Raw genomic sequence first — 12,097 nt, 5'->3', positions numbered from 1 at the left:
AACAGTTCATTCGAATAACCTTTTCACTTTTAAGGAAACTGAGTGTTTAATTTTTAAACTCCTCCTCAAAAATTTCTAGGCCTAGGGGACAGTATTATTGATACCAAAACCAGACAAAGGCAATATAAATAAGAAAACTTCAGACCAATATCATATCTCATTAATACATATAAAATCTTTAACAAAATATTATCAAATAGAATTCAGTAACATATAAAAAGAATGATACAGCAAGACCAAGTAAGCTTATTCCAGTGATACAATATTCAGAAACAATCAGTGCAATCCACTGCATTAACAGGCTAAAAAAGAAAAACCAGTGATCATATCAGTTGATGCAGAAGAAGCATTTGACAAAATTTAACACCCATTCATGATAAAACTCTGAAAAAATTAGGCAGAAGGAAAGCTCTCAACTTGATAAAGAACATCTACAAAATTGTGAAAGACTGAATTCTTTTCCCCTTTAACATCAGAAACAAGCCTAGGATGTCTGCTCTTAACACAGCTATTCAACACAGGACTAGAAGCTTACCAGTGAAATAAGACAAGGAAAGGAAATTAAGAAAAATACAGTTCAGAAAGGAAGATATAAAAACTGTCCTTATTTGCAGATGAAATTATGATCTATGTAGAAAATCCCATGTAATTAACCAAAAACAAACAAACAAAAACCTTCCTGAACTATAAGTAGTTCAAACAGATTGAAGGATTCAAGATTAATACACAAAAATCAATTTATTTCTATCTACTAGCAATGAACACAAAGAAATGGAAATCAGAAATACCATTTATTACAGTCACTCTAAATGGAGAGACATACCATAGTCAAGGACCAGAAGACTAAGCAGAGTAAAGATATTAATTCCCCACCAAACTGATATACAGGTTTAACACAATTCCAATCAAAATCTCCCCACCCCCCAAAAAAAGCCCAGCGAGATTTTTAGTAAATGTAGACAAGATTATTCTAAAATTTATATGGAAAGACAAAGCAACTAGAATAGCTAAAATAATATTGAAAAAGAATAAAGTGGAAGAAATCACTCTACCAACTCCAAGACTAATTATAGAGCTAGAGTAACCGAGCCTGTGTATGTAGTACTGGTAGAGGGAAAAGAATAGAAAAACCAGAATCAGCCTCATACAAGTATGGCCAAACAATTTTGAAAAAAGTACAAAAGCAATTCAAAGGAGGAAAGATAGGCTTTCAACAAATGGAGCTGGAACAACTGGATAACTATAGGCAAAAAATGAACTTTCTACCTAAACCTCATATAAAAATTAACTTAAAATGGACCATTAAATTTAACATAAACCATTACAATACTTTTTGAAGGAAACACAGGAGAAAATCTTTAGGACCTAGGGCTCAGTGAAGAGCGTTTAAACACAATATCAAAAGCATGATCCATAAAATAATAATTTTTTTAAAAAATCAATAAATTAATTGAACTTTATCAAAATTAAAAACATTTGTAGAAGACCCTGTTAAGAGGATGAAAAGACAAGCTACAGACTGGAAGAAAATATTTGCAAACTATTTATCTGACATAGGATTTATATTTAGAATATATGAAGAACTCTCAAAACTCAACACAGTAAAAAACAAAACAAAACAAAAACCAATCCAATCAGAAAATGAGAAGATATGAAGAGACATCATTGAAAGGATATATGGATGGTAAATAAGCACATGAAAAAGATGTTCAACACCACTAACCATCAGGGAAATGCAAATTAAGACCACGATGATGTATCACTACACACCTATCAGAACAGCTAAAATAAAAAATAGTGACAATACCAAATGCCGGCGAAGATTCGAAGACACTGGATCTTTCATACATTGCTGGTGGGAATGTAAAATGGCACGGCCACTCTGGAAAATAGTTTGGCAGGTTCTTAAAAAACTAAACGAACTTAACCATGACCTAGCAATTGCTCTTCTAGGCATTTATCCTAGAGAAGTGAAAACTTAAGTAAGTCCACACAAAAACCTATACACGATTGTTCAATAGCAGCTTTATTTGTAATAGGCCCAAACTAGAAAGGATCAAAATGTCCTACAATAGATGCATAAGGTTAAATAAACTGTGGTACACCCATTCCATGGGATACTACTCAGCAGTAAAAAGACCTATTGATACACACAACAACTTGGATGGCATTACACTGAGTGAAAAAAAAAATCTTAAAAGGTCCCATACCATAACATTCTTGGAATGACAAAATCACATGTGATAAAATGACATAGAACTACACACGCACATTGTACAATGTCAATTTCCTGGATTTGATATTGTATTATAGCTATGTAAGATGTAATAACCAATGGGGGAAATTGGGTGAAGGGCAATATGGGACCTCTCTGAACTGTCTTTGAAACTTCCTGTGAATCTAATTTCAAAATCAAAAGTTAAAAAATAGAAAGGTAAAACTATACCCTCATGGCCAAGGAAAAAATAAATCAGGCTCTGCCCAAGAAAATGTGAAATGCCCTGAAACCTGTATCAAGAAAAGAAACTAGATAGCAGTTTCTCCAAATTTGACAATCCTAAATGTTCAGATGACATCACCACCAACTTCTCTAAATTATCAGTAAAAAATATATATATAAACATATGTATCAACATACTAGAGCAGGGGTTGGCAAACTACATCCCATGAACCAACTCCATCCGTTTTTGTACATGTAAGTTTACTGAAATGAACACAAACATTAAAAACAACAACAACAAAAAACAACCACACTACTGGCTTTAGATATTGGTTATTTTACAATAACACTGGATATCAGAGAACAGTATCAACTTGCAAGGTAACATTTTTCATCTTATTGGAACACAAATTATAATTCATCAGGATGTTTTATGCCTAAAACAAATTTCCAAATCTTTCAAAGTTATCATAAGACTTAAAAAAAAAAGCAATTTCCCATCTGTTATCCAATTTACCAACTGCATAAAAAACTGTGCTCCCTGCAAAGTTCCAACTCACACAAACAATGGAAATACAGCTTAACAGCAGTTACCATACCTTGGAAAGTATCAAATCACCTAACCATCGCACACAATCGACATAATTTCTATGTATGTCTCTGGTAGAAAAGTCAGGAAAATGAATTTTCTGAGAAATAAATGGCCTGAAATGGAAATATCAAAAGTTAAGAGAAAAACGTGTAGCAAAAGCTCACTAATTTTCCTTTTTGGATTTATAAAACTTTGAAAAATAAAATATATGAATACTAATTCTTCTGTGTTTCTACAAAACTAAATACCTTCTTATCTGTTTACTCAGAACTAAAATCTCATTTCATTTTTGTTTCTACATTTACTCCATTATTAGCTCTCAACTGAATTTTGTATTCATCCTATGAAATTTCATTTATAAAAATTGCAGCTTCCTGCCTTACTACATATAGGCCAAAATTAATCACTTCAATTCTGGCTATCTAACCAATAACCAAAGACACTTGATTACAGAGCTGAAAATTTCTCATAGAAAATACTAAGCTACCTACTCAATCCTTTAAAATTAAGCATTAATGGTCTATGAAAGTAAACACATCTAGATTATTTCAAAAGGTAATTATCTTTAGGAACAATGACATCATTTCAAAGTCTGCTAAAGGTAAAGTTAGGTGAGAATCCTTCCTAGAACAATTTCTGAAGATGATATCTGACAATAATTTGACATTTATTAGTTAGAACTTCTCCTGTATTTAGAAAAGTAAAATATGGCGCAACTTTTCCTTAAAGATATTTGTGAGACCATAAACTAGAGAAGTTGCTACCAATTCTGAAGTTAATTAAATGTATACCTAATATTTCTAATCTAGTAAGTGATTCAGTTTTATTTATTTATTTATTTTTATTTTATTTTTGGCTGCATTGGGTCTTCGCTGCTGTACGCGGGCTCTTCTCTGGTTGCGATGAGCAGAGGCTACTCTTCATTGCAGTGCATGGGCTTCTCATTGTGGTGGCTCCTTTTGTTGCGGAGCACGGGCTCTAGGTGTGTGGGCATCAGGCATTGTGGCACACGGGCTCAGCAGTTGTGGCTCGTGGGCTCTAGAGTGCAGGCTCAGCTGTTGTGGCTCACGGGCTTACTTGCTCCACGGCATGTGGGATCCTCCCGGACCAGTTCTCAAACCCGTGTCCCCTGCATTGGCAGGCAGATTCTCAACCACTGCGCCACCAGGGAAGCCCCTGATTCAGTTTTTAAACTGAAGTAACTGCAGAAGTATCATATACCATGAATTAGTTGTGTCTTGGGCAACTCACATGTCCTCTCTTTGCTTTTCCCTCATATGTAAAAAGGATGTTGGGCTGAATCATTTCAAATACTCTTTCCAATTCAAATTCTAGGATCTTTTCTTTTCTTTTTTTCTTTTTTTTTTTTTTGCGGTTTGCAGGATCTCAGTTCCTCAACCAGGGATTGAACCTAGGCCACAACAGTGAAAGCCTGGAATCCTAACCACCAGGCCACAAGGGAACTCCTGGATTTTTTCTTTATTAAAACATTAAAATGCTACTAATGATCTGATATAAATTCTTAACTGCTATAATTTTATTAATTACTTTTCAGCCAAATATGTATTATAATCTATGGTTAAACCTCTCTCAAGAAGACCAGCATAATTCACTCCTATTTTCTGTAAGCTGTAAAGTATAACTTCTATTTACTTCAGAGCTCTAGAAAATATAAAAACATAAACTGAATATTATACTAAGCCCTGGTGTTTTAAAATAAAAATCGAAAGTCATACTAATTCTTAGAGGCTTGAGATCTGATGCATGTCTATTAAAATATTTACTGATAATTACAAATTCAACTACCAATCTATTAATAATCTGGCTTGATAACCAGAAAATTAACTCTGCTAAAATGAAAAGTGCAAACAAAGTTAACATTTACAAACATATGATAGTCACAGTGAAAGTGTTAATAATAGCTTGATAAGATTCTGAAAAAGATAGTAAATGAATTAAGAGTTGAGGTTTTTCAAAAATATACTAAGAAAACTGCCAAGTTCCCACAGCTAGTCCCTCCCCTTGGTTCAAAGCTCCTGCTTTTGAATTTTCTCCATTTAATGAAGTGAGTATCACTTAAAGGAAAGCATTATTTTATCATGAATTAAAGCTAAGAACCCCATTTAAAATTATGATTTACTTCTTCTGTTTATACAATCATCTTCCACCGATGTGTGAGTTTTCAAATAATTTATTTTCTTAGAAACATAATCAATATAATAGTTTCAAGGCATATGAAATTTAAGGACTGAAAATAAAGCTCTTTCATTATGAGTGAAAAATAAAAATAAAATTATTATTTACTGTCTTGAATTAGAACTTACAGTATTGACAAGCAGTGCTAATTACATTAGCACATGCATACCTAAATAAAAATAAGTGAAATGTGCTACTAAATTAAGATAAAAATACAACTGAAAGGGATTTTGAAAAATAAGCCACAAACATATAGACAAAAATAAAGGCCTTCCATTTAAAATCAGTGAATTTTATGGCATGTAAGTTATACCTTAAAGTTATTAAAAGGGGATTCTAAAATCAGTGTTGGAGACTTATACAATAATTTTGGAAAAAGTGAAACGCTATTCAACAGCATGAGATAGCAAATTGTTTTAAGCACTACAATTGTTACCTGTTAGTTTTATTTGGATTATAATCATAAGATTCCTTAATTGCATTCATCATTCTCTTTGAATTGATCCTCCAAAGTTTAAGAGAGTGATCCATACCACAGGACATTATTTTTTCACCCAAAAGATCATAATCCTGTATGTAAAACAGAAAAGCTTAAATTAAATATATAAATTATTTCCCCAAATTATGCTATCTAATTTTCATCTGATGTCCAGTATTGTGAAAATTGTGTTTCAAACCACCATACTAACATTTTGGGTTTCATATATGTAGGCCATAAGCCACAAAGTTTTTACTGCTTTTGAGATTTATTTTAACTGATGTGTCACCACCACAGTATATGAGCTTATACAATACGGAAGGCAAAAAAGTAAACTGAATTTAATTTTATCTATTCAATTATCTTTATTCAAATATTTCCTTTGCTTGATTTTGAAGGTGAATCGAATGATGAGGTAAAACAATTATTCTATGACACAAAAACCTAAATGGTTATGTTACTTTTCTTTGTCTAACCCTGATCAAGCAATGAAACTGACATCTGTATGTGAAATTATGAGTCCTTAAACAATTGAAATTTTACTTTATTTATACACCTAAGTCACAAGACTTCAGGTACCTTGGTTTTAGAGTTCACTTTTTAAAAGAATAAAGGAAAAAATGTCTAAAAAAGGAAATACCATATTTAAACTTTTTCATTTGCTGTTTACTAATTTTTACTAAGCTCCTAACAGATCATCCATTATAACCTTATTCCACCTCATTACATAGATGAGACACTGAGGCACAGAGATGATATTTAATTTAGCACATGGTACATACATGTGTTAAGGAAAATCTCACACATCAATCCTTCTAGCAGTGAACTCCTATTGTTACAGAGAAGAGATACAGACTCCTGCACTCATTTAGAGAAATAACAGTAGAGAGTTCTATTTAAGGAGAGTATTTTCCTCACTAAACTAGATATTCTGTTAATCCAACCTTTAAATTAATCATGAACATTGTTTTATACAGCCTGAGAACTTTAGGTTTGGTGTTTATTGAATCCACAAGTCTTGTAGCTGCTCTTTTCCTAATAACCTCACTGTCAACAGCAACAAGACATCCTTAGAGCCAGGAGCTCTCATTAGTCTTTAACGAAGGACAGTAGTCTTTTCACACATAGAACCAGGTGGAGATTGCTATTGCAACTTCTAGAAAATCCAAGTTGCAAGTTCTAGAAAATCCTTTAAGGTAGGTATAATTCTCACAAAAGTATACAAACCCTAACTATAGGAATAGTTAGTACCTCCAATTAAAATGTCACATGCTTCAAAATATGGTGCCCCTTTAAATAGTTTAAAAAAAAAAGAAGAAAAGAAATGAGCTATAAGACTACTAAATAAGTAAGCTCTACACGAAACACAAGTAAATCTGAAATAACATAAAAATCTGAAACTTGACTAAAAACATTTATATCATTACAATAGATCAATAAATTATAATACATAAGTATAAAGATAACACCATGCCATCAAAGGGAAGAGTTATCTAAAACTCAGTGTGAACAACACTTCCTAGAAATGAGTAACTTATATTTCAATTTCAAATAAAAGATGAAAAAGTTTCTTAATTGCCAAGTGGGTTAACCTTTTCCTTTAATAACTGAGAAACAACAAAAGTTAACTTGGTGATTTTAGATTAAAAAAGGAAAAGAACAAGTTCATAGTATTTGTTCATGAGAATCCAGGCACTGAGTACAGATAAAACACAAAGAGCCTTTTTGCTTTACTTCTTCATCTGTAAGTTAAAACCTTCTCTGTCACAAGTAAATGAAATAACTATCTGCCAGACTAGGTGAAACAAACCACATGCTTTCTTATAAGGAAAGAGTTCTATGGGTATTGTTCACAGCTTTGTACACCTGAAGGTCACTGCCCTGTAGCTTTCAACTTACAGCACTTAGAACTTCATCTCTGTGCCCTTCTACACCTCCAAATATTGCCACCAGAGTGTCCGTTTGGATATTCCATAATCGTAAAGCATGATCTAGTACAGACATAAAAAAATTAATATGAACTTTTATCATTCATTTACTGTGGACTTTCAAAAGCTCTTTAAAGAAGAAAAAGCTACCAAAGTTTGGACTAAGCTTACTCACAGTAAAGATTAAGAAGGAATCCATACCATATAGGAACTTAAAATATTTATATCACCTGTAGATTTAACTAGGTATGAGCTCATACTTTCAAGATAAGAAAGAAATATTTCTCTGGTCCTAAATTTGATTATTGCATATGCCATAGAACAAGGTACTAGCTTTTCTCTCTACCATATCCACATTTACAAACTGAAGAGGACAAATTATAAGATTTCTATAGTAAATCCCAAAATAGGATTGAAACATTCATAGTGACATAATTTTAGAGTATTATAGACCTTACAAACATGCTATTAACTGTAATTTGAGCAATCTAATTTTCCACTAAACATCAGCAACAAAATAGACAGCAATACTCATAAATATAGCTTGAAATATAGCAATGTCCATACTGCACATGAATATTGCCATATTACATAGGTAACACTAAGAGGCAGTAATATATTGTGCTAGTAGTGGAAATTAACATTGCTACAAAAATGATTTCTTGATTCCAATTTGTGTCCAAGTTTTTGTGCAGACATATTTTCATTTCTCTTGAAGACATACACACCTAGGAGTGGTAATTCTATGTTCAACATTTTTGGACTGCCAGACTGTTTTCCAATGTCCTTACATTTTACATTCCCACCAGCAATGGATGAGGGGGGTTCCAATTTACTGTCTTTTTGATTATAGTCATCCTAGTAGGCGTGAAGTGGTATTTTTTTTATTAACATCTTTATTGGAGTATAATTGCTTTTCAGTGTTGTGTTAGTTTCTGCTATAAAACAAAGTGAATCAGCTATATGCATACGTATGGCCCCATATCCCCTTCCTCTTGCGTCTCCCTCCCACCCTCCTTATCCCACCCCTCTAGGTGGTCGCAAAGCACCGAGCTGATCTCCCTGTGCCTTGCAGCTGCTTCCCACTAGCTATCTATTTTACATTTGGCAGTGTGCATATGTCAATGCTACTCTCCCACTTCATCCCAGCTTACTCTTCCCCCTCCCCGTGTCCTCAAGTCCATTCTCTACATCTGTTTCTTTATTCCTGTCCTGCTCTAGGTTCATCAGAACCATTTTTTTTTTTAGATTCCATATATATGTGTTAGCAAACGGTATGTTTTTCTCTTTCTGACTTACCTCACTTTGTATGACAGACTCTAGGTCCATCCACCTCACTACAAATAACTCAATTTCGTTTCTTTTTATGGCTGAGTAATATTCCATTGTATATATGTGCCACATCTTCTTTATCCATTCATCTGTCGATGGACACTTAGGTTGCTTCCATGTCCTGGCTATTGTAAACAGTGTTGCAATGAACATTGTGGTACATGACTCTTTTTGAATTATGGTTTTCTCAGGGTATATGCCCAGTAGTGGGATTGCTGGGTCATATGGTAGTTCTATTTTTAGTTTTTTAGGAAATCTCCATACTGTTCTCCAGAGTGACTGTATCAATTTACATTCGCACCAACAGTGCAAGAGGGTTCCCTTTTCTCCACACCCTCTCCAGCATTTATTGTTTGTAGATTTTTTGATGATGGCCATACTGACCGGTTTGAGGTGATACCTCATTGTAATTTTGACTTGCATTTCTCTAATGATTAGCGATGTTGAGAATCCCTTCATGTGTTTGTTGGCAATCTGTATATCTTCTTTGGAGAAATGTCTATTTAGGTCTTCTGCCCACTTTTGGATTGGGTTGTGTTTTTGTTTTTGTTTTTTTTTGCAGTACGCGGGCCTCTCACAGCTGTGGCCTCTCCCACTGCGGAGCACAGGCTCCGGACGCACAGGCCCAGCAGCCACGGCTCACGGGCCTAGCTGCTCCGCGGCATGTGGCACCCTCCCGGACCGGGGCACGAACCCATGTCCCCTGCATCGGCAGGCGGACTCTCAACCACTGCGCCACCAGGGAAGCCCTTGGGTTGTGTTTTTTTTGATATTGAGCTGCATGAGCTGCTTGGATATTTTGGAGATTAATCCTTTGTAAGTTACTTCGTTTGCAAATATTTTCTCCCATTCTAAGGGTTGTCTTTTCGTCTTGTTTATGGCTTCCTTTGCTGTGCAAAAGCTTCTGTTTCATTAGGTCCCATTTGTTTATTTTTGTTTTTATTTCCATTTCGCTAGGAGGTGGGTCAAAAAGGATCTTGCTATGATTTACGTCATAGTGTTCTGCCTATGTTTTCCTCTAAGAGCTTGATAGTGTCTGGCCTTACATTTAGGTCTTTAATCCATTTTGAGTTTATTTTTGTGTATGGTGTTAGGCAGTGTTCTAATTTCATTCTTTTACATGTAGCTGCCCAGTTTTCCCAGCACCACTTATTGAAGAGGCTGTCTTTTCCCCATTGTATGTTCTTGCCTCCTTTATCAAAGATAAAGTAACCATAGGTGTGTGGGTTTATCTCTGGGCTTTCTATCCTGTTCCATTGATCTATATTTCTGTTTTTGTGCCAGTACCATACTGTCTTGATTACTGTAGCTTTGTAGTATAATCTGAAGTCAGGGAGCCTGATTCCTCCAGCTCCAGTTTGCTTTCTCAAGATTGCTTTGGCTATTTGGGGTCTTTTTTGTTTCCATACAAACTGAGAAATTTTTTGTTCTAGTTCTGTGAAAAATGCCATTGTTAGTTTGATAGGGATTGCACTGAATCTGTAGATTGCTTTGGGTAGTATAGTCATTTTCACAATATTGATTCTTCCAATCTAAGAACATAGGATATCTCTCCACCTGTTTGTGTCATCTTTCTTTCATCAGTGTCTTACAGTTTTACACATACAGTTCTTTTGTCTCCTTAGGTAGGTTTATTCCTAGGTATTTTATTCTTTTTGTTGCAATGGTAAATGGGAGTGTTTCCTTAATTTCTCTTTCAGATTTTTCATCATTAGTGTATAGGAATGCAAGAGATTTCTGTGCATTAATTATGTATCCTGCTACTCTACCAAATGCATTGATTAGCTCTAGTAGTTTTCTGGTAGCATCTTTAGGATTCTCTATGTATAGTAGTATCATGTCATCTGCAAACAGTGACAGTTTTACTTCTTCTTTTCTGATTTATATTTCTTTCTTCTCTGATTGCTGTGGCTAAAACTTCCAAAAACTATGTTGAATAATAGTGGTGAGACTGGGCAACCTTATCTTGTTCCTGATCTCAGAGGAAATGGTTTCAGTTTTTCACCATTGAGAATGATGTTGGGTGTGGGTTTGTCATATATGGCCTTTATTATGTTGAGGTAGGTTCCCTCTATGCCCACTTTCTGGAGAATTTTTATCATAAATGCGTGTTGAATTTTGTCACACCCAAAAGCTTTTTCTGCATCTATTGAGACTATCATATGGTTTCTCTCCTTCAATTTGTTAATATGGTGTATCACATTGATTGATTTGTGTATATTGAAGAATTCTTGCATTCCTGGGATAAACCCCACTTGATCATGGTGTATAATCCTTTTAATGTGCTGTTGGATTCTGTCTGCTAGTATTTTGTTGAGGATTTTTGCATCTTTGTTCATCAGAGATATTGGCCTGTAGTTTTCTTTTGTTGTGACATCTTTGGTTTTGGTATCAGGATGATTGGTGGCCTTGTAGAATGAGTTTGGGAGTGTTCCTCCCTCTGCTATATTTTGGAAGAGTATGAGAAGGATAGGTGTTAGCTCTTCTCTAAATGTTTGATAGAATTCGCCTGTATCACTGTGTTTTTGATTTGCATTTCCCTAATGATTAATAATGCTGAGTGCCTTTCTATGTGCTTATTGGACATTTGTGCAAGTTCTTTGGAAAGATGTCTATTCAAAACCTTTGGCTGTTTTTAATCTGGTTGTCTTTTTATTACTGAGCTGTATGATCTCTTGTTACAAGTCCCTTATTAGATACATAATTTGCAAATATTTTTTCCTTTTCTATAGGTTGTCTTTTCCTTCCTTGAGCATTACTTATGGAAAAATTCCTATTCATTTTGAAAAGCTGTCTGAAAAATGCTCTTACTGACACAGTGGGGGAAGAACAGGGTTAAAAAGTTGTGACATTAAGAACAAGTAACACATTATGGCCTATGTTACTTGTAAAGGAATACCTGAGCCCAGCTAATGTTATTAAAAGAAGAGAAAAAGTTATTAGCTCTCTTCTTAGGTGTCTATTTCCAAACAAGCCTTGATAGTTAAAGAAAAATCATACTGAAACATGTTTCATGTAAGAGTTTTAATTTGAGGACATCTTTTAATATGAGCAGACTGTGGGGGTTAGGTTATCAGTGTGACAAGTTTAAAAGAATAAACTTGACTAGAATAATAATGTAGAAATGAAAC

At 34.3% G+C, this 12,097-nt stretch overlaps 1 protein-coding gene across 4 annotated transcripts in view; it reads right to left on the bottom strand.

The window, feature by feature from the left end:
- Window positions 1-12,097, bottom strand: part of EED (embryonic ectoderm development) — a 33,307-nt gene that overhangs the window by 7,158 nt on the left and 14,052 nt on the right. For 3 of the 4 annotated variants that reach the window (XM_060160174.1, XM_060160172.1, XM_060160173.1), the window contains 3 exons: window positions 7,606-7,697; window positions 5,665-5,798; window positions 3,040-3,145 (listed from right to left, as the gene is read on the bottom strand). In XM_060160174.1, coding sequence (XP_060016157.1) covers window positions 3,040-3,145; window positions 5,665-5,798; window positions 7,606-7,697 — 332 coding nt within the window. Of the gene's footprint in view, window positions 1-1,807; window positions 1,883-3,039; window positions 3,146-5,664; window positions 5,799-7,605; window positions 7,698-12,097 lie in introns of all 4 variants that reach the window. The other variant, XM_060160175.1, reaches the window with a different exon arrangement.

Source organism: Lagenorhynchus albirostris, chromosome 9, assembly GCF_949774975.1.
Source record: "Lagenorhynchus albirostris chromosome 9, mLagAlb1.1, whole genome shotgun sequence".
Taxonomy (NCBI): domain Eukaryota; kingdom Metazoa; phylum Chordata; class Mammalia; order Artiodactyla; family Delphinidae; genus Lagenorhynchus; species Lagenorhynchus albirostris.
Note: the sequence above shows the minus strand (reverse complement) of the source record. Positions and strands in the feature narration are given on the sequence as shown.